We start from the raw sequence: 24248 nt of genomic DNA, 5'->3' as shown, positions 1-24248 counted from the left end.
CTTTCATTTCTTTTATTGTTATTTATTCCCTCACGTTATTTCTATATTTAGCTACTGCTGTTTGGCTGTTGTTGCACATTTGACAAACAAAACATTTGTTAAAAAAAAAGTTTTTTTTATTATAAGACTTTCAATCACGAATTTGCTGGAACTATGTAAACTTATACTCAATTCATAGATGCAGACTGATGATAATACAGGTGGACTTGATGATAAGTGATAGCAGTGTTGCACAATCCTGGACGTGTAATGAGACGTGAATATGTAATGAGGGCGGGGCTTGAGTGACGTGTGACGTGAGCAGCGCGAGCCGCTCGAGCTTCAGCTTCAGTCAGGGATCGGATCTCCGGAGAGTCGAGACGCGCTCCGGACGCGCGCGGATTTTACGCACGGAATGACTGGGAATCGCCGATAAATGGGGTCCGTGAAATGGAAAACACATCAGCGGGTGCTGACTTTACTCTGGGGTTTGTCGTTTACAGGTAAGACTTTTTTTATTACGTATATTTTGACAGGAATCTCGTGCGTAAAGGCTGGAGGTCTCCAGGTTCCGACCGAGAGAATCTGAACGATGATCGTTTACTATCGCCAAACTTCATCTAGATGGGATTATTAGAGTGTTTTAAATTATTGTTAGATTATTTAGATGGGAATTGAACTGTTGTGAGTGAATATATTATCAGAATCTGAGCATTTACGGGGTTTGAGTTTGGATACAAGTAAAAAATTGCCACGATATAGCTTAACTATATATAGAGAGAATAATAAGCTTTATGCTTACTTACTTACTTACTTTTGTGAGGGTACCTGAATGAATGAATGAATGATTAACACTTTTTAAGTGGTTTAGCCAGTATTTTTTATTTTATTACACCCTGAATGATTAAAATATTTTTATTTTTGTGAGGGCACCTGAATTTTAATAATAATAATAATAATAAACACACTTTTTAAGTGTTTAGCCAGTATTTTGTATTATTTTATTTTATTTTATTTTAGTGGGTGTCATGAATCAAACAACTTGTAAGAAAATTATGACTAAATATGACTGAATCAACCTGATTGCATTAAGATGCAACAACAGAATCCATTTCAAGGGTCAGATCAGGTATAAATAGCTTCTTAACACAGCAACACATGGCCCAATTTCACTTTTTATTGCATAAAAACAGCCACATTCATGAAGAATAGAATGAAAATGCATCAGTGTCCAGCAGAAGCACCGATGGCAGGATGATTCTTCTCTCTCAGTTGACCGTGACTAAATAGATTAGATCTATTCAGAGCCTCGCTTGACCAGTATGTTGCATTGTTTGATAAAGCAGAAGTTAGTTTCAGTATGCCAGTTTTTAATTCTCCTCTCCTCTCCTGCAGGTGTTTTGAGCTTTAGTGAGCTGTCGTTCACCATCGAGCCCAAGGATGTGACGGCGTCTGACGGTGAGCGAGTTATTTTGGACTGTCAGGCTCAAGGAGAGTCGCACATCGGCGTGCGATGGAGGAAAAACGGCGTCCAGCTTCACGAGAGCGGCCGATTGCGTGTCTTGTCCAACGGCTCGCTCTGCATCTCCAGCTCAGCGCAATCAGACGAGGGCTTCTACCAGTGTCTCGCACAGAACAGATACGGAGCCGTCCTGAGCCAAAGATCCCGTCTCACAATCTCAGGTACGTGTGGATGTGACACTGTGAGCAGAAAACTCCTCTTCTGTTTATAAATGCTGAAAACAGGCCATATACTGACAACAAGCACAAAACCAAAAGAAAAAAATAAAGTTTCAAGAACATGAGGCCTAGTTTTGCATCGTGACATTATTTTAATAAAAAATATTATGTTGCACATCAAATTCTAAGTATATTTATGCATTAATGCATTTTATAATGATAAGTAATGATCAAATAATGTCACAATCTTAACATAAGCTTAATTTTCTCATGCATTTTCTTATTCTGGTAGTGAGATGAAATATGGTCATTTTATTGACAGATTTAGTAATATTCACCCATATAGTTCAAGATATTGCTTTTTTTCAATTTGAAACAACTTTCGCTCAGAAATTGATAGTAAATTTCAGAAAAATTACAAAGAACCGGCAAGTAACATTGAATTAAACATGAACTTTTGAAGTAGAAATGAATGATTACTATTCATTAATGCATTTTATAATTATACTTAATGATCAAATAATGTCACAATCTTAACATAAGCTTAATTTTCACTCAGAAATTGCTAGTAAATTTCACAAACTACAAAGAACTGGTAAGTAACATTGAATTAAATGTGAAATTGTGAAGTAGAAAGCATGAACCTGGTACAAACATCTATGTTCAACTTTCAAAAGTCATATTTAACCATGTTTATATCCCAAATTCTGCAGATTTTTCTCTTAAAATCGATGTAGAACATGTGGAAAAAAGCCACATGTTCAGTCTGGGCCTTATACATGTAAAGATCTGAATTGAATATGAGGGATTTAGATATAGTTGTATTATGTGTCTGTCACTAGACGGCTATAATAGAAAGTTTTAATGTCTTATAAGGGGGCAAAATATTAAATAATATTCATCAAGACTCAGGATATGCTCTGACTCAGGCACAAGCAGATTTTCATATTGAAAAATAATTCATTATAATTCAATAAAATGGCATCAAATAAAACATTTACCTTTTTTAATCCCCAATTCTGCTGATTTTTCTCCCAACATTAATGTAGAAATGTTGAAAAATGGTACATGTTCAATATGGGCCTTATACGTGTAAACCTTTGAATTAGAAATTGATTGCATTGATGATTGAACTATTGTTATGTGATGTTTCTTTCATTATATGTCTATAATAGAAAGTCTTAATACCTTAAAGGGGTAAAATATTGAATAATCTTCAGCAAAAGAGCTGGAAATCGGACTCGTGCACAAGCAGATTTCATGCTCGCTCATGCTAGAGTTTCAGCTGCGTCATTGGCAATGCGATTGTTTCCTGGTCAGTTACTCGCAGGAATCTGTTGAAGGCTATTGCTGGGGTCTTTTGTCCCGCGTGGCCCCGGCTACCCTCTGATGGGGGCAGAAAAGGCTCTGCTGTGGGACGTTTGTTCAGCCATGAACCTGTGGACAGCTGTGCCTATTGAACTGGCTCAGGCCTGACCTTCACAAAGAGACCAGAGCAGTTCAAGCACAGCTGAATGCTGATCCATACGCTCCTAGATGAGATCAGGGACGACAGGGAGAAACTTCTGATGAGGAAGATATCGATGGTGATGTGATGTTTGGGTTTGGGGTTGACCTTACACATTATGGGCTATTTGTAGTGATAGACTAATAGATCGGCCATTATTAGAGTTAACTAAAACTAAAACCATAAAAAAAAAAAATATATATATATATATATATATATATATACAAAAATATAAATATATTTTTAAAAATATATGTATATAAAAAAAAAAATACAAAAAACTTTATATAAATAATAATTAAAAAAAATTAAACTAATATTATTTCATCTAGTTGCCATGGTAGCATTTCAAATTTTCAGTTAGTTTAACTTGGTGTACTAAAATAACTAAAACTAAATCTAAAATAAAATGAATAAAAACTATATAGACATATTTGTTTTTTTTTAAAAGTAAAAAAAAAAAAAAAAAAATTACTAAAACTTAACTAACAAAAATTAAATGAAATTAATACAATTACAAAAAAAAAATTAAAACAGAAAATATAAAAATAAAACTTTATTCTGAATATTAATAAAAATATAATATCTGAGTTATAGCACTATTGGGCAATGCAATTAATCAGGTATTATTACATAAAAATTCAATTGAATTTCAATTGATCAGCTACGCCTGGTAATAACTCAAATAATATAATATAATACATCTGCTATATATATATATATATATATATATATATATATATATATATATATAGCTTTTGTAATTGGCTGATATTATTAATAGATGGCCTAATATTTCAGCCAATGCGATTAATCAGGCATTATTATTTTGAATTGATCGTTGTTATTACAAGCATAAACCACTAACTAATAAAATAAAATAACCAGCATAAACCATTAACTGTTAAAATAAAATAAAATATCTGCTCTCTAGATACTGTTATTTGCATTAGCTGTGGGAAACATAATAATAATAATAATTTTGGTCAACCTTTAGTTATTTGTTAAAAGAACAAATCATTTTCATTGCTGAATTATAAATCAGATACATAATTCAGCAAAGTCTACTAAACAAAATAACCAACTATATACCCAAGATGCCCTTGGTAAGCCAGCATGTGAAGGGTTAAGGGTTTGCCTCACTGGCCGTCTGTCCAGAGACCGATGGGAGAGGTCAGAGGTCACAGGGGTTGTGGGACAGGCTTTATTGTGGCCCGACTGATGCATGAGATCCATTCACTAATTGTTTTTGCATTGTGATACTATTTTAATACAAATTAAGCACATTACACACTAAATTCATGCTATTGTAATGCATTTATATACCTTATAGTCATACTTAATAATCAAATGATGTTAAATGCAAAAAAAAAAATAAACATTTGGATGAAATATAATTTATTGACAGGTTATTATTCACCCATATAGATCCATATATTGTCTATATTCCTCATTTCACACTCGAAATGGTATCAAACTCGTTCAAAGTTAAATGTTAGATTTGTCTTTCTAGGGCTGGAAATGAACTATTTTGTTGGTATTTTAACAGCATTATTACAATCTTTGTATAAACGGCATAAAATCACGCCGTTTGCATCCTAAACACATTTAATCAGTCTCTGACTGGAATTGGGTGGACAGATGGACTTGACTGACCTCTGACCTTTGTGCTGTTTGACCTAGGCATTGATCTGGACTTTACAACCCAGCTGACCAGACACACACACACACACACACACACACTAAAGAGGCCTGATTTAATATTGAGGGTTTGGCATTTTTCCCTTTTCATTACTTTTGTGTGTTGATTTCACTGCTTTCATCACATCTTGACAAAACACTACCGCAGTATGTTTGTGTGCACATTTACCAGCGCAGGACCACGACATATTCTGAACTTTAATGTAAGTATAATAGTAATGAATATAGTGGGCATGCAGTATGAAGGCATAAATGTGTGTTTTTGATGGTTTTACACTTCATTTTTTTGTCTTTCTTTAAATTCTGTCATCTCTTTGAAGATTTGGATATCAGATATCTGAACTTTCCTTCTCTGAACAACAACAGCTGTGCAACCAGTTTATCTTAACGTCTGTAGATTCAATCTTTAAACTAATATCGACTGTCTGTTTAAAAAAAAGGTGTATGTATTTAAGTCAACAAAGTAATACACTGCAAAAATTACTTTCTATTTTTGTCTTATTTTCCAGTACAAATGTCTAAACTTGAAAAGTAAAAAGTCTTTATCAAATTTTATGCTTAAAATAAGAGCAAATATCTGCCAGTGGGGTCAGAAAAATAATTTTACTTTCCCTTTGCATAAGCTCAGTTCATTTTGATACATTTTACAGAAAACATGACTTAATATCTTAAGTAATTTTGCTTGTATTTTTGATTTAAAGATGTTTAGATATTTGTACAGGAAAACGACAAAAAAAAAAAATATATATATATATATTTATCCTTTTTTATCTATGTTATTTACCATGAGAGAACAGCAGATTGTTGGTTAGTGGTAATTAATTTTTATTTTTTTAGGACTTTTCCTGTCATTTATTTGTTCCTTTTTTGTGTATTTTTGTGTGCAAAATAAATGTTTGTTCATGAGTAAGTAAAGGTAATTTTGAACCATATCACTATAAAGCGAATTTTAATATTTTATTTTTATTAAATTTTCTTAAGATTTTTCCTTTTTTGTATTTTTCTGTTGAAAATAAATGATTAATTTGGTTATTTTGAATTGTGTCACTATAAAGGGAGAACAGCACATTATTTGTTTAACAGTTAATCATTTTATTACATTTTTCTTAAGATTTTTCATTTTTTGCAAAATAAATGATTAATTTGTTCATGAGTAAGTAAAGGTCATTTTGAAGCGTTTGAACACTCTAAAAGCGTGCTATTTGATGGACAGTTAGTGGTAATTAATCCTCACATGTAAATAAAGGAGCTTTTTAATTCCTTTTGTCTTCAAGGAAAACGAGCGACATGCAGGATTTTACCAGCACATGAACTTTCATTGATTACCTTTAGAGCATTCTGGCTGGAACACGAGGGGGGGGGGGGGGGGGGGGCAGTGCCTTATGGGTAAAATGAGGGGCTGAGAGTCTTTATGTTATTGTTTTTAAAAATGTGGGAAAATCCTGCTTTTGTCCTAGTGATGCTTGTGAAAATGGTGCAGAATCAGACGTGTGATATTGATATGTGCTGCTCGTTTCATTCATTCAGGTGTTTCAAACCTCATTTTACGCTTTATAAGCTGCATTATGAGTCTGTTTATAGCCCACAGCAGCATGCATATTGACACACTCGTTTCAGATGAGTGCCATTGATTCTCACTGATCTATAGAGTCGTTATTCACTGCCATTGGTCCATTGATTCATGTTTTTTTAATTATTTTATTAAATGTGTCTATGTAGTTTTTATAAATTTTATTTAGCTTTTTATATATTATTTTCAGTTAAAATGTATTTTATTTAGATTTTTTTCTAAAATATTTGTTTTAATATTTTTATTTTATTTTAATTTTTTTTTGTGAACTATAATGACCCTGTTGTGAACAATTTATATATTCTTTTTTTCACTCAGAAATATGTCACATGGACATATAAAAGGATGCAATGTTGATTTTGGACATGCAAAACTTTGTTAATGATTTCTCTCTCTTCCATTGACTTTTACAGATGTCCTGTTGTTCATTACCCACCCGGTCCCTGCTGAAGTCACGCTGGGCTCTGTGGCCAGATTCTCCTGTGCCGTCAGTGGATCAGCGGTTATCAGCTGGGAACTCAACCAAAGATCTCTACCTCTGAATTCAGACAGGTGTGCAATTAAAAATCCAAAATATGAGTTACCAAGTAATGCGTTTAACTGTAAATGTACCTCTGCTTGTTTCAGAATCACTGTTTTGCCAAATGGAGTGCTGCAGATCCGCGATGTGACAATGAGGGATGCTGGGAATTATCGCTGCTTAGCAACAAACATGGCCAGTCGAGTCAGGAGCCGAGAGGCCGAGCTGACCGTCATCCCAGGTCTGTGTTTGTGTGAGGATGAACAGTGATCATTATCAGATACATGGAATAAAGCAAGCAGTAGCTTGCCACTGAATCTTCTCTGTTCTCTGTCCAGTGTCGGGTCCCAGGCCTCTCATGAAACCACACATCATAGCAGGACCGCAGAACATCAGCGCCGAGCTGCGTCAGTCTGTGGTTCTGGAGTGTTTTGCAGAGGGAAACCCTCGGCCGCTTGTGTCCTGGAGCCGAGCCGACTCTAAACCCATAGATGTGTCTGGGGCCAGAGTGCTGGGAAACGGGAACCTGATCATCTCAGCTGTTAAAGCTCATCACAGCGGCACGTACCTGTGCCGGGCGACGACACCGGGAACACGCAACTACACCATAGCAGCCGGAAACCTCACCGTACTCGGTAAGAGATGTCTGCTGGAACAGATGCGTCAGAAACACTTCTGAAGGGCTCATTACGCCAAAAACTATATTAGCATTCACACCAGTAACAATAGCTATATTAATGTTCACACTTTACCGATAACTATATTAGCATTTACATTAAGAACAACAATTTTTACGATAATTTGTATTTATATTTATCGTTATAGTAGGGTGACCATACATCCTCTTTTCCCCGGACATGTCCTCTTTTTGGACCTAAAAAAATGCATTTGGCCGGGATTTCTAAATCGCCCGAAATGTCGGCTTTTGCTTTCTACAGTCGCCATTCATTGTGTGCATTTTTGTATTAAAGCCCTGCACGGGACTGTTTTCTTAAACCCACTGAAATATTGCATAAATTACATTTGACTGAAATGCTTGTATTGAAACATTTTGCATTCTACCTATGATAAAACTGTGGTAGATGTTCAGTTTTGCGATGACCACTGGTAGGAAGCCTTACGATCAATCTGCATAAACGGTGACTGTAAAGTCGTTTAGGTGTGGAAATTACATATTTTGAGTTTTGATATTTGGAATATGGTCATTGTGCTACTTTGGGGACTACTTTAACCCCCCTCAAACCCCCCCCCCCCCCCCCCCCCCCCCCGTTGCATCCTGCCCCAAATGTCCTCTTTTTTGTAAACTAAAATATGCTCACCCTAGTTATTGTTCTTGGACAGTCCTGAAATCTTTGTTCTCACTGCATTTCTACTATTTTTTTTGCAGTTCCGCCGACTCTAGTAGAGAAACCAGAGAGTCAGACCCGACCCAGAGCTGGTACGGCCCGTTTCAGCTGTCAGGCCGAAGGGACACCCGCTCCCCCGAATCACCTGGTTTAAGAATGGTCAGGTGATCCACTCCAATGGACGCACCAAGATGTACAACAAGTACGTACAGACAAATACCTCCAGTAAACCTCTACCAAACGTCATAATCTGTATAATACTGACATATGTACCTTCATTGTGTGCCAGTAAACTGGTGATAACCCAGATTATTCCGGAAGACGATGCCTTTTACCAGTGCCAAGCGGAGAACTCTCAAGGTTCAGTTGTGTCCACATCCCGTCTCATCGTGGTGCTTTCAGAGGACCGTCCCAGCGCACCGCGTAACATCCATGCTGAAACCATCTCGAGCTCGGCCATCTTACTCGCTTGGGAGAGACCCCAGTACAATGCGGATAAAGTCATCGCCTACTCTATACACTACATGAAGTCTGAGGGTAAGTTTTTGAAACTGGCTACTTATCTGTATCTGGTTGACAGAGGAAATTTTGCTGCTAAACGTCATCACAAGTCTGTTTTCTAAATGCATGTTATAGATCTTATTATGAACAATTCATACATGCATATGTTTTTTTTTTTTTACCTCATAATATCTTCATAATAAGAGATTTCTCTTTGGTGACATATGCAGGACTTCTTCAATCATTTAGTCAGCTTAAACGTCTACTGGAAGCTGCTCACATTCAGATCTGCCTCCATTTTTGAGTGCCACGCCCACATCTCAACATCCAATCAACTAGAGATGCATAGAATTAAGTCTTGCCTTAAACTCCGCCTCTTCAAGCTCAAGCTCATCCACCTCCACTTTTGAGGGCCACACCCACATCTCAATATCCAATCAACAACCTATGCATAGAACCAAATTACGCCTTAAATCCCGCTCCTTCAAGCAAATGCTTATCTGCCTCCACTTTTGAGTGCCACGCCCACATTTCAACATCCAGTCAACAACACATGCATAGAGCCAACGTCCTGCCTTAAACCCCGCCCCTTCAAGCTCACGCTCACCTGCCTTCTCTTGGTTTTTGATATAATAGATTGGGTTTGTGTTAGGAAGGGAATATTAGCAGTCTCTGTTCTGTATTAACAGTCGTTAGAAAGAGACATGAGAAAATGGGTTAAAACAAACAGAGGATACACTTTAACTTTTGTTCTGATTTTGTTCCCAGAAAACATTGCTATTGTAGCTAAAGAATGTTCAGAACTACATGGTTGTGTCTGGTTTCTATTCATTCAGTTTGCCCTCAAGATAAAACTCAAATCTAATCTGCACCTGTAATCTAACTTGATACCAAACAAAGTGTGAGATCTCAATTGTCTCCAGTATTGTGGAGAATTGGCTGAATTAGAAACGGCACTGATTATAGAGTCTATATTCGCAGGACTAAACAACGAAGAGTATCAGGCCGTGATTGGGAATGACACGACCAGCCACATCGTGGACGATCTGGAACCAGCTCGAAACTACACGTTTTATATCGTTGCCTACATGCCGATGGGCGCCAGTCGCATGTCGGAGCAGGTCACCCAGCACACTCTGGAGGATGGTGAGTCTGTGGACTTTTAGACCAGTGTTTCCCAACCACTGTGACAGGTTGTCGGGTGTGCCGTGGAAAATGATCAAAAACTACCTATCTCTATTATATTTCGTTATTATTATTTTAAATCAGTGCTATTGGTCATCATTATGTCTGTTTGTAGGTTTTATAAATATTTAACCAATGAAAAGCATTCAAAAGAGCTTGTGACTAAACCTTTTAATGCCATTGGATCATCAAATTGTCAGTCAAACCTCATAACTCCATTCAGAAAGAAGTGCCACGACGCACAGTTTGAAGACAGACTCTATTATTGAAAGACTTTCTTACTGAAAAAAAAAACTTTCCCCCATTTCGACCTTATTTTTTAATACTTAGTGGTGTGCCGTGGGATTTTTTTACTTATCAAAACTGTGCCGTGGCAGAAAAAAGGTTGGGAAACACTGTTTTAGACAATTCCCAAAAGTTACATTTGCCAAAACACTTTCCCGTAAAATGTGTTTTTTGATCCCTAGTGCCCCTCCGTACCCCTGAGTTGAGCCTGAGGAGTCGCAGTCCCACCGACATCCTGGTGTCTTGGCAGCCGCTTCCTCCCAAACTCAGCCGTGGACGCGTGTCTGCGTACCGTCTGTCCTACCGTACGGCCACGAACGAGCAGGTAATCTCTGTCGAGCTGCCCGTCCCGAGTGAGAACTGCACCCAGTACCTTCTGCAGGGTCTGCAGCCCGACACCATCTATTTGATCCGATTGTCTGCTTCGACCCGAGTGGGCTGGAGCCAACCATCCGCCTGGAACTCCCATCGCACGCCCAAAACATCCAGCGCCACAGGTGAGAGCACAATCTACCTTAATTTGGCTCATAACTAGGGGTTAAATTGGGCCGGGGCCATCTGGGGCTGAGCCCTGGCACATAGTCTTACCTTGGTAACTCATCAGAGGACTTTCCTCGTACATTATCATCATCATTATCATCATTTTTAGAATTCAGCAGGTTAAAATGGGACGACCTGTTTCAGACAAAATTATTACTTAGGTCGGTGCTCCCCAGGGATGTGTTTTATCTCCATTATTATTTATTTTATATACAAATTCCTGTGTGAGTTTTTTTACTAACAGACATATTGTAAAGTATGCAGATGGCACTGCTTTAGTGAGCCTTTTACATGAGGGGGAGGAAAAAATTCAAATCTCCTCTTAAATATCTCCAAAACGAAGGAGATGGTTATCGATTTTAGAGCGAATCCATCCTGCATTAATTAACGGGGAGCAAATTCAGAAAGTAACAAATTATAAATACCTTGGTATAATGTTTGACAATAAATGGGATGCATGGACTGACCGTTTAAGCAAAAAGCTGCAACAGAGAATGTACTTTTTAAAGAAATTATTGTTGATGGTCAGTTGAACTGGATATTTTAATTAGATTCATCAGTAATTAAATTGTATAGAAATATCTATTGCCTAATGTGAAATTGTCAAATGTCTGTGCGAGTGTATGCTGCAAACCCAATTTCCCTACGGGATAAATAAACACTGAACTGAATTATCAACATTATACGCTGTAGTTTCAAACACTTTGCTCATTCTTACTAATTCAAGCAATAATGTGATGCATGTAGCCTATCGCTGAAAGGAACCCAGTGTCTTTAGAAAAGTTTCGATTGCATTTCAGATTTATTTGAAAGTAGCGTTCATGAGCACAGCACTGCTTTGTTTACAGCCGTTACTGGGGAAACCGTTATATTTTGATGTTCCAAAAGTGCCTCCTACTGGCAGAGAATCAAACTGGATTTTCAATAAGCCTGTCTGCTGTGTCCCACCATCCGCCCATATAACCCTGTTTTAAATTCATATAATAATTAATATTTCTGACCCGTTTCTTATCTTAAAAAATGGTTTAAAGACTGAAATGTGAGGTTTATCATTTTAGATAACCTGTATCTCAACTGTAATTAAATCATGTTTTTACAGTCATTTTACAGTTTAAAGGGGTCATATTATGCGATTTCAAGTTTTTCTTTCTCTTTGGAGTGTTATAAGATGTTTGTGCACAGATAAGATCCCTGAAGTTGCAAAGACTAAAGTCTGAAAACCAAAGAGATATTCTTTATAAAAGTTAAGACTCGTCCATGCCCTCCTAAAACGGCTCATTCAAACACGCTCCACATGTCTACGTCACGGTGTGGGGAGATTTGCGTAACACCGCCCAAATGTATACGCAAAGAAAGAAGGCGTAGCTATTATTCTTGCTGTAGTATTGTTGCTGCCGCCGGTGCCATGTCCTGGAGACTCTGTGTCTTGTTGTGAAAGTGAAAGTAGTTAGTTTGGGCTTCCAAAAGAGGACACAACTAGAAATCAGTGGTTAAGTTGTATTTACAACACTGTTCCAGAACAGTTCAACACAAATATTGAGTGTGTGCAGCGCATTTTACGGAGGACTATTTCCTGAAGCTGGGAGAGTAGCCTACAATGCAGGCTTGTACAAAGACTGTTTCTATAAAGTGGGGCAACTCCAACTTTGCAAAGACAGTCTGGCGCTTCTGACTCACAGCCTGTAAGTAGTTTCTGCCACTGACTATTCAAGCGTGAGTTTTGAGCAGTGTAGAGTAGTGCTTGTTAGCCCCTACCATATAACAGTGAAAACTGATGGCTGGAATAACTCGTCCATGGCGGAAAAGCATCGTGTAATAGATTACAGAAAATGCCGTCAATGACAGGGAAAGAATTTTAAGATGTTTTTCTTAGTTTGAAGAACATTTTAAAATCTAAAGGACGTTTTGATGCAAAGAAAAGGTTCCATAGCTGTTAAAAATTCTTCTTGGGACTCCAATTAAGAACCTTTATTTTTAAGAATGTAGCATATGTAACCATCTAGATTACCCTAGCAACTGCATAGCAACATCCTAGCAACCAGCCACAGCTTTTTGGTTCTGCATGGTCAACCCACCACTCTCCTTTTCTTTAGAAGAAATTGAGTTTTATTTAATGCTGCTTTCAGAAAAGGTCCGACAGTCTCTGTAAGCCGCTGAAGTGGGCAGCTCAGACCGTGACAGATGCATTTGGCTTTCAGGACTCGGGTTTGTTACTCGATGACCCTTGACCCCGGCTGTCAGTTAGGAGTTAAGGACGGCTCAGTTTCGGGTCATAAAGGGATCGCTCTAGGCAGCCTAAAGAATAGACCTGTTTCAGAAAGACGAAGGTGACGGGTCCCCCAGATGGCCTTTATTTTCTCTTTCAGCCTTTTCTGATGGATATTTGCTCTACCGGATCTTTCTGTTATGTTTAGTTAGACGGACTGAGAGGGATTTCCATTTACACAAACTCTTCATGAACTTGTCTGGTTGAAAACAGAAAGTTGTGGGATTGAATATGGGTGTTATGGGGAAAAGTGGCTTTGTTTGAGATTGAGTGGTTGATGGATCTTATAAGGAACTCATCAAAGCCTTGAATTGATGGTGGAATGTCTCTGGTTGAGATGTTGTGTTGAAACTGCTGGTATTTATCTATCCTTGACTGTACTGCCCTAAGCATTGCTACTTTATAGATTTAAATCCTACATGTTTTTCACTTTGGAAAAAGTGGAATTAACTTTAATATAAATATAATTTAATATTTAATATAAGTTATTTAATATTACAACTTAAAATCCACAATGTAGCAGTAAAAAAGCTTCATTTAGAAAAAAAGTATATACAATATTTTATAAACTTTTTTCTTTCTTAATAAATGTGTTTTTGTTGTGTATGATGCATGTATGCAGTGTTATTTATACAATGTACATTTCATACAAATGGTAATTCAATTTGGTTCATAGGGATAAAAATGGCACAAAAAAAGAAATTAAAATTAAAATTGAAAAACTTATTATAAACAAGTTATTCAGAAAAAAAATATATAATTTTGTTAACTTTTTTCTCTGCTGATGAAGTCAGGGTCATCTGGGCAGGGAAAATTAGATTTAGTATTTAATATTTAATATAAGTTATTTAATTTTATAACTCAATTTCACTCCAAAATAAGTGATGTTATGAATATTAAATGCACTTTTTTAGCCATAAATGTATGGTTTGGGGTTGTAGCTGTGCTGTTTTATTAGTGGTGTTTGAAAGTTATCTAATCATTGCTATTACTAGTCATTTTTGCTCAGTTTTTCCTCAGAAAACATACTCTGTAATCTGTACAGAAGTTGATTTAATGTGTCTGCTTGTGCCCTCAGTGCCTTCCGCCCCAAACCTTGAGCTTGAACCTCTGAACTGCACCTCAGTGACGGTCCGCTGGCATCCGGCTCCCAGCGATGCTGTCCTCCAGGGATACAAGCTGTCCTTTCACCCAGACGGCCAATCAGAGGACTCTGTTCTCCAGCTGCCGCCACATGACCACCAGCACTCCATCACAGGACTCAGTGAGTGACACACGTACAGCTCTCGCTGCCTTCAGCCTCACTTAAAGGAACACTCCACTCCCAAAACCACTATTTCCTGATCATTTACTCACCCCCATGCCATTCAAGATGATGTCTTTCTTTCTTCAGTCGCAAAAAGAAACGTTTTTGGAGGAAAGTTATTCTAGAGTTTATTTCTCGCAGTTTGGAGGTTTCGTCTCAATTTTGTACATTTATTTCCCACAATTTGCTTTTTTTTTCTTGCAATTGTTAGCATAAATCTCACAATTTTTAAGTTTATATCAAGCAAACAAGGCTTTTTCTTCTGAGTTCATATCTTGCATTTCAGATTTTTTTAAAAGCAGAATTATGACGAAAAAAGACAGAATTGTGCAAAAATAACTTTTTTTATTTTGTAATGAAAATAAGCTTTCATACATTCTAGTCTAAATTACCTGCTTAAAAGAACTAGACATGTACATTTGATGAATCTAAAATGAGGAATAAGCCTCAGAAATCATTATTATGTTGAGAAATCAACATATATTTACTTGTGCGGAAACCTACAGCTGGACAAGGAATTATTCCAGAGTTTCTTTTAGCATCTTGTTTGTGTTCGTCGATTCTTCTGTTGGCACTTATGCACGGTCTCTCTGTCCGCCGCATCCTTGGCTTTGTACGTGTCACACAGTTTCCCCTCAGGGTCAGAGGTCACGGCCCAGATGTCTCCTTCCAGCTTTCCCAGCGTTCTCCATGCCCGTCTATTGTGTTTGGGTTTAAGGTGAGAGCGACCCTCCCCCGTCACCCTACAGCTGGACACTTACCGCAAACAAAGGATTCTGGGATTGGACTGAACTGGGCAGAAGTGACCAAAGAGCACATTCCAGTTCAATGAAACTGTTTGAATTGGTTAGGGTTAGACTCATATTTGATGGGAGATCAATCCTAAAACTTACATTTTTAAAGAAAATAATAAGCAATTTGACTAGAATTTCCATATGTATTACTGCAAAATAAATTAATCTTCTAATTTTCTTAGACAATGGATAATTTTTTAATGAGGACTAAGTGTTTTATTAAGAAAAATGTGTTATTAATTTGATTAAGAATTTCATATGGAACATTTTACCTTTTGTAGTGGGAAATAAATAAATTTTCTAATTATCTTATAAAACATCTACATTATTAAAATGGGAAATATATCTTAATTCACTTATTTTAAGAACATTTTAGTAACTTCTCTGGCATTTCAAAATTTTAACTGGGAAATAAATACATTTTGTAATTTTCTTAGAAAATATCTCAATTTTAAAATAACAAATAAAGCTTAATTTACCTAAAACTTAATTTTTAAAGAATGTTTGTGATTAATTTGATTAGAATTTCCATATAAATAGAATCTATTTTTTTTTTAACTGGGAAATTAATACATTTTCTAATTTTCTTTGAAAATTTTTAATACTTTAAATACAAAATAAACCTTAATTCACTTAAAACGTACATTTTCAAGAAAATTTGTACGTAATTTGATTAGGATTTCCATATATTTATCTTTCTAATATTTTACTGGGAAACTAATAATATTTTTAATTTTCTTAGAGTATTTATTAGAGCATTTCCAATTATTTAAATGGAAAATAAATCTTAATTTACTTGAAAATTCATTTTTAAAGAAAATATATGAGTAATTTGATTAAGATTGTCATATACAGTAGATCTTTAACTATGGAATTATCACGGAATATGAATTTCAATTTGATCAAGATACATAAACTGATTTATTTATTAAATAATTAATTTTTTAAATAAAAAAAAAAAATTAAAATTTAAAAGTTTTGTTTTCTCAGAAATGAAAGACTTAAACATTCAGCATTATTTCAAGGCCTGTTGTTTCCAAACTAGTTGAGTATGAAGTTTTATCTGGGTCTGACCCCAGACTTCGGCTCATAAACCTCTCTCCTGTGACGGTGCCCTCCGACCTCTGACCCCTCGACCTCTAGAGGCTTAAATACTCAAATCCCCCAGCACTGCACATCTCTGTTCAGGTTGACTGATGTAAACCGTAGATAAGTTTCCAAACACATGCATTCAGTCCTGAACGTCTTAAGGGCATTTTAGCAAAGCATTAACTTTTTTGAAAACAAATTCCAGATAAAAAAATGGTTGTTTTATTATGTGTTGATATGATCTACAGAGTGAAGTACCATGAGAAACTGTTAGCATTCAGTGCTAATAGCTCCGCTTTTTAAGACATTTTGTGTAATTTTTTACAACATATAGATTGAGGTATTTTTTAACCTTATTATATATGATTTATATTAATTTACAGACCTTTTGAGTGAAGTACCATGAAATAGTGTTAGCATTCAGTGCTAATATCTTATTGTCAGACATTTAAGACCCTTTTAAATAAACGTATGATTATACGAGATGTATTCTGTTGTGTTAATATGTTGTTTTGCAGACCCCAGAGTGAAGTACCATGTGAAACTGCTAGCGTTCAGTGCTAATGGAGACGGCTATCAGGCCCATCAAACGGTCAGCACTCCAGGCTGTCCATGTAAGTGTCCAAAAACACTCAAAACATGGACAGACACGCTAACATGAAGGCTGATATTTACTTTTGTGAAAAAGAGATGTTTCATTTGTGCACTGTAGATCTTAAAAGTGTATTTTAAAAGCTGTCCTTGCAGATATCTCCGTGGCATATTAAGGCCACTTAAGTGCATTTCAACATGACTGTTTCTTTGTAATTTACTTTAAAGTACATTTTAAATAATTAGGGTTTTAATAAGCTTTGTTGTGCTTTTTGATGTGTTGACTAACATACTTAAGCATATGTTAATTACGATTTTATCTTAAGTGTGTTGCTATATTTAAAGTTAGTATATTTTACATGTTCTATAATTATTAAATACATGACATACAAGTTTAAATAGAAATGACATTAAAGTGTTTATATGTAATTATTTTAGTCTTGTTATTCAGTAAAATATCTTAAATCAACACATTTACTTGAGACACAAAATGACTTGAGATATTAAGTCTCATTTTCTGACAAAATGTATCAAAACTAAGTGAGTTTATGCTTAAAACGAGAGCGAATATCTGCCAACGGGGTCAGAAAAATAATATTGATTTCCCTTCATTTTTTTCTTGTTTCATGCATAAACTCACTTAAATTTTTATACATTTTTCAAAAAACAAAAATAATTTTTTGTAATTTTGAATCTCGAGTATGTTATAGATATTTGTATAAAATATATGTGTATTTGAAAAAAGTCAAAAATAGTACTCAAAAAAACTAAGTTTTGATATATTTTGTCAGAAAATGTAATTAAGTAATTTTGCGTTTCAAGTAAATCGATCTTGATGGACGAATGCTGAGATATTTTACAGAGTAACTTGAAACTTGCATGTCATGTATTTAAATATATGTGTAATTTGTAATGAAATTGCATGTAAAATAAATCAACTTTAAATATAGTGTCAGATAATACACTTCAGTTAAAGTTATAATTAGTAAGAAGATAAATTGTGCAGTACATTCAGCAGTACTTTAACCATATTTCAAAGACAATAGAAGTAATTATGAAATTACATATAAATATGTACTTAAGTGGGTCAAAAAGCACTTTCAAGTTCAGCTAATTACAATTCATATTATAAACTATTACATTTTCATTGAATAGCATGCAATTAAGTGTCCAAAAAAACTTCACTACATTCAGTTCACACTTAAGTATATTGTTGTTATTTAGATATTATTTTTTGCAAGGATAAGCTGATGTTAGCAGTTTAAATCCTCTTATTTCAAGCTATTTGAAGCATGTGTCTCTGTGTGTCAGCCGCACCGAACCGGCGTTTGGCCGCGCTGCCGTCTCCGGACCACATCCACGCCTCAGCGAACAGCTCCTCGGCGGTCAGTCTGAGCTGGGGCCGCCCTGCGTTCAGTTCTGGGAAACCGGTCAGTTACTCCGTCCGCTACGGACCCCTGAGTCCACCCGACGCTGTACGCTACGTCCAGACGTGAGTGCTCCTTCCTCATTACAGGCTTGACATCAACAGCAATCAGTTAACTCATGGATTCGGGGATCATATGTGACCCTGGGCCACAAAACCACCCACTTCTATTCTAAATCTATTTTATCTGTTTGTTTTCTTTTTGTTTAATTTAATTACACTTGACCCTCTATCACTTGCACTCTATTTGTTTTCTAACTACTTGTTCTCCTTAACAAAATAAAAAACTCTAACACTAGCTTTCTACATTCTTTTTCTATTATACCTACTGTGTGTGTGAGAGTGTGTGTGTGTGTGTGTGTGTGTGTATGTATCATGTTTGAGTGTGTGTGTGTGTGTGTGTGTGTGTGTATCATGTTTGAGTGTGTGTGTGTGTGTGTGTGTGTATATATGTATCACGTGTGTGTGAGTGTGTGTGTGTGTGTGTGTGTGAGAGTGTGTGTGTGTGTGTGTGTGTGTGAGAGTGTGTGTGTGTGTGTGTGAGAGTGTATGTGTGTGTGTGTGTGTGTGTGTGTGAGAGAGTGTGTGTGTGTGTGTGTGTGTGTGTGTGTGAGAGTGTGTGTGTGTGTGTGTGTGTGTGTGTGTGTGTGTGAGAGTGTGTGTGTGTGTGTGTGTGTGTGTGTGAGAGTGTGTGTGTGTGTGTGTGTGTGTGTGAGAGTGTGTGTGTGTGTGTGAGAGAGTGTGTGTGTGTGTGTGTGTGTGTGTGTGTGTGTGTGTGTGTGTGTGTGTGTGTGTGTGTGAGAGTGTCTGTGTGTGTGTGTGTGTGTGTGTGTGAGAGTGTCTGTGTGTGTGTGTGTGTGTGTGTGTGTGTGTGTGTGTGTGTGTGTGAGAGTGTCTGTGTGTGTGTGTATGTATCATGTTTGAGTGTGTAGTCCTATCATAACAAGTCATACATCAATGGAGAGATTATTTATTCAGCTTTCACCATTATGACTGGTTCTGTGGTCCAGGGTCACATATTTGTTTTCTCTTTCTTCAGCTCTGAGCAAACGGTAACAGTAACGGGTCTCCGGCCGAACACACGTTATGAGTTTTCAGTGCGTCTTCATATGGATCAGATGTCCAGTCCCTGGAGCGCCTCCGTCTATCAGAGGACTCTACTGGAAGGTACCGGCCCATTGAGATACTGCTATAGTTTTTATTCATATTCTGATTTCATTTTGATTTATATATTTTCATTTTTGACATTTTATTTAAAGTTTTAATCAGTTTGTTTTTGTAAGTTTTGTTTATTTTTTATATAATTTTATACAGTTTTAGTTATTTTAATACATCATTTTAATAAATTATTTTGCATTTTTATTTCAGTTTATTTTATTTCAAGTAAAGTAGATGCTTTTTTATGGTTTTAATTATAATATCCCTGATCCAGACTAGTATTGTTTCTCCACCAAATGAGTTGTTTACATATGGTAAGTTTGTAAAAACAGAGGAAAGACTGTGAGTGTAACCTGAAGTGAGTCCTTGATGGGTTTTTGTTCCCGGCAGCGCCGTCGTCTCCGCCGCGGTCCGTCCGAGTGAGTCTGATCGAGGACGGCACGGCGCTGGTGTCGTGGAAGCAGCCGGATCAGCCGGACCTGTCCGTCACGCACTACACCGTCCTGTACGCCTCGCAGAGCTCGTGGCTCGCTGGAGAGTGGCAGGTTCTTCAGAGAGAAGGTGAACATACGGCTCATTTCTACGGGACGCCGTAAAAACCCTTAGGCAATAAAAACATGTCATTGCCTAAAATATCCAGGTTTTTGGCTGTTTATAATTTATAGTTATATAATATTTTATTTTAATATATAATTTAATTATCAACCTCATCTCAGATGTTTTTCCCAAAGTTCAAAATAATTAACTATTAACTATTGCAGTAAAAGTATAGACATTTACAAGCCATTATAGCATTAACAAGAATTAATAAATGCTTTAAAAATATATATATATATTGCTCATAGGTCATGCTAGCTAATGCATTAATGAATGAGACCTGATTGTAAAATGAAAGTGGATCAGTTCATGTTGAGATATATTCATTTCTGATTTCAGGCTCAAACACGATGGCTCTTCTGGAGAAGCTGGAGTCGGGAAACGTTTACATGGTGAAGATCTCGGCGTCTAATCAGGCGGGTGACGGCCCGTTCTCCAGCACCGTAGAGCTGCGGCTCAGGAGTAAAACACAGCAGGGAAAAAACCCACGGCACACCGACAGCCACGCCGAGAAAACAGGTACACCTGACTAGGCCTGTCGCAATAATCAATATATCAACTTATCGCACAATATATGTACATGACCTCAAGAATTTGTGGTGGCGCAATATATTGGCCATTATATTTACATAAAAATAATCTCACCATGTTTTTGCATTCCACTTGCACCTGTGTGTTCTGCAGCTTCACATAACGTGGTGTAGTCATGAAAAAAAGTGCTTCTTTAATCTGCAGATATGGCCATAGTTAGGGATCTGTGCCTTTGTGCATACGGACATCTGACTGCTAAGTAGATTGTGTTTTTCAGCAATGGTGTGCACCCTTAATTTACAGAGAAAAGAAGGTCAGGGAAAAATCTCCATACAAGCATTTTTCTTTTTTCTACGTTACTTTGCACTTTTGGTTAGAAAATGTTTATTTACTATGTATTCAAGTTTTTTAAGGTATCTAATATTTTGATACTTAATTTCCTTCTTGCATTATTATGCTGTTATATTATGATTATATATTCAGTGGCTTAAAATGATAATATTTTATCATAATGCATAAATTATTAATTATTTCTGGGGCAATATATTGCACAACAAAAAGTTATTATCATGACAGGCCTACACCTGTCACATCAAACCTGAGAACAAGCCATGCGTTACTTCTTAAAATTACATTTTTTTAATTTAATAATATAAGTATTAAAGATGTAATGATATCAAAATCTCAAGATACGATAATGTCGCGATATGAAGTCCACGATAGGATTTTTATTGCGATATTTAAAATAAAAAGGACAAATGAAGAATTGGAAAAAAAAATGTAAAATTAAAATCTGAAACCCATGTTTCTTAGCTAAGAAAACTTAAGTCTGAAAAAAGTCAGTGAATTGACTTATACCTGAACTTTAAAGGGCACTCAACCCTCTTTTTATTTGTGATATACTGTCTCAGTCTCAATTACATTCACACTGGAGTATATGGAAGCCAAGCAAATATAGAATATAATAATAATAACAACAACAATGACAGTAATAGCCATACATTGTAAAACAATGGCACTGTAAAATAAATGAAAATGAATATTTCATAGGTAGGGTACAACGGGGCTAAAGGCTGCCTTTGATATTATTTTCATCTAAAGCACTTAGATGCACAAAAACATGGCTTAGCATTTTCCAAAACATACTCTTTTCAAGATGCAGGTGTGTATTTGTCTGATCCTTGACTCGGTCGTGCGCAGCAGGGCAGAGCTGATTCTGTGCTTACTTGATCTAATATTTTATGCTTTTTAAAATGTTGTAGATTTAAGTAGCAAATGTTGCCATTTGTTGACATGACATGGTTGGATTCAGATGGTAAATATCATATATTATGTTGGGTGTCCATATTAGAGATAATCTGATGATGATCATATTTAAAAACATCATATTAATCATATCATATAATAAAATATCATTACTACTGTAAATATATATTCAATTATTATTGGATCTCCTTCAATGCTTTCAGAATATTTATTAACATATTTTAATGAGTGTATTTATTGAACAAAAATTAATTCTTTTATTTTTCAAAATAAGCAGAAAATAGTACAAACTTTTAAAAAACATTATTAGCTGAAGTATTTGTATCAATACCGTGTGCCACATCAAGATTTTTAAACAAAATAAACAACTTGAATTATTTATTTTCACACAAAATCTGTTGCTCCATTAATGTTCAATACAACATATTTTTTCTGCAATTATACATTTTAGGCGCAGTGAATAGCAAATTATTTCTTAAGGTGGGCCTTTAGCCTCGTTGTACCCTATATTATTTTTGCTTTACACTACAGTAGAGAAATTACAATACTTCTTTACTTGAAAGAGATATTTAGAGTTTGGACTGCATTTAAACCGCAATTCATACTGCACTTTAAGCTTTTATGTTGAAGGAAAACTCCAGCTTCAGTGAAGACATGCTTGCAGAAACACTACAAATCTAGTGAAATGCAGTGATCTTCTGCCTCGAAAAAAAGCTGTGTTCCCGAATGCACGCTAAAAAAAATTGACTGCATTCATTCAGAAGCCGTTCTGAGGCGCGGAAAACAAGCTGATCGTCTGAAGAAGTGTGTGCTTCGCTTTAAAACATGCAGCAAAACCAGACTTGATGAAGGGATTGAGCCATATTTGGAGTGCATTTGACAGATACTGTGCCAAAACATAATGACCCAAAACACAACTTTTATATTACAATAAGACGTTTAAATATATTAAATATAAGCCTGGAAGTCTAATCGTTTCATATCGTCATGTCACCACGATAATATCAAAACAGTTTTGCTATCGCGATATATTGATAATATCGTTACATCCTTAATAAGTAGAATTATATAATATAACAAAATACTTTATAAAATAAAATTTAATTGAAATGATTTACCTAATACTGCATAAATGTGTTTTGTATATTTTAATCAAGTTATATACTATTTCTGCAGCGTTTATAGACGGCCTGTACCACATGGATGAGAAGTCCATGGCCGGCATCATCGCTGGCGTGTGTATCGCTCTGTCCTGCATCATCCTCTGCATCTTCATCCTCCTCACCAGGAGCAAGACACAGTGAGGCTTCAGCTCCAACATACTGTTACAAAAGACAACAGATGCAAAATAAATGAGCCTGATGTTGTTAACTTGTATGTTTTCTCTCAGCAGGAAATCAGCTTCCTCAAAGATGATTGGACAGGTGAGGAGTGATGTCATGCGTAGTGGTGCGTCATCAGCCAATCAGCAGCAGGCGGAGAACGCAGAGGTTCTGCTGCCGATGACGAGGACGCACTTCACTGATGCCAAAGTAAAAGTCTGTTTATTATTATATTATTTAGCAATGTGCAATGAAATGACTAACAAAGATTAGGCATAAATTAATATTTAAAAATATTATTTTATTAATTTTTTTTTTACAAAATGAGGTTTAAAATACATACTATTTGTTTGCAGGGAGGAACAAATTTAATTAATCGCGATTAATTGCATCCAAAATAAAAGTTTTATATGTGTGTGTGTACTTATGTATATATAAATGCACACACATGCATGTATATATTTAAGAAAAACTTGTTAAGTTTACACATTTAAAATATTAATATATAGTATCAATTATATGAATAAAAATATATACTTTGAAATACATGGAAATATTTTCGAAATATATATATATGCATGTGTGTTTATATATATATATATATATATATATATATATATATATATATATATATATATATATAATAAATATGCACAGTACACACACATATATTATGTAAACAAATACTTTTATTTTGGATGCGATTAATCGCGATTAATCGTTTGACAGCACTACTAATCGTTTTAATATTTTGTCAGGTTTTGCCGACCGTGAGCTCTGATGTTTGTATCGGACAGATGGAGGATCCCGCTGGTCTTTATGAAGTGGGGAAGACGGTTCTGCGTTACGAAGACGAGCAGTCGCGCATCTATCGTCCTCTCTGGGAGTCGGAGAGTTCGCAGACCAGCGGCGCAGACTCGGGAAACTTCTCTCACGACGAGACAGAAGCCACCAATCCCAACAGATCCTCGTACAAATCCCACGACGGCGAGCCGTTTTCAAACAAATGCATTGTGAGCGTCTGCACGCAAATTCCAGACGAAACGCCACCGAAATCTCCCTCCCACCTTCAGTTTGCAGCGCTTTAA

At 36.1% G+C, this 24248-nt stretch overlaps 1 protein-coding gene across 1 annotated transcript; it reads left to right on the top strand.

Moving 5' to 3' along the window:
* Positions 1–415: 415 nt before the first annotated feature.
* Positions 416–24248, top strand: prtgb (protogenin homolog b (Gallus gallus); the record flags this gene model as incomplete). The annotated part of the gene is given in 19 exon segments (XM_079412511.1): positions 416–482; positions 1375–1662; positions 6851–6989; positions 7065–7198; positions 7296–7592; positions 8345–8436; positions 8438–8505; positions 8593–8840; positions 9786–9950; positions 10457–10771; positions 14159–14344; positions 16788–16883; positions 18172–18352; positions 19326–19453; positions 19835–20005; positions 20381–20560; positions 23015–23138; positions 23232–23370; positions 23919–24248. Coding segments are annotated over 19 exon segments (3348 nt in total).

The sequence above is a fragment of the Barbus barbus genome, assembly GCF_936440315.1.
Source record: "Barbus barbus genome assembly, chromosome: 48".
Taxonomy (NCBI): domain Eukaryota; kingdom Metazoa; phylum Chordata; class Actinopteri; order Cypriniformes; family Cyprinidae; genus Barbus; species Barbus barbus.
The sequence above is the reverse complement of the archived record's forward strand: the minus strand, read 5'-3'. Positions and strand labels throughout refer to the sequence as shown.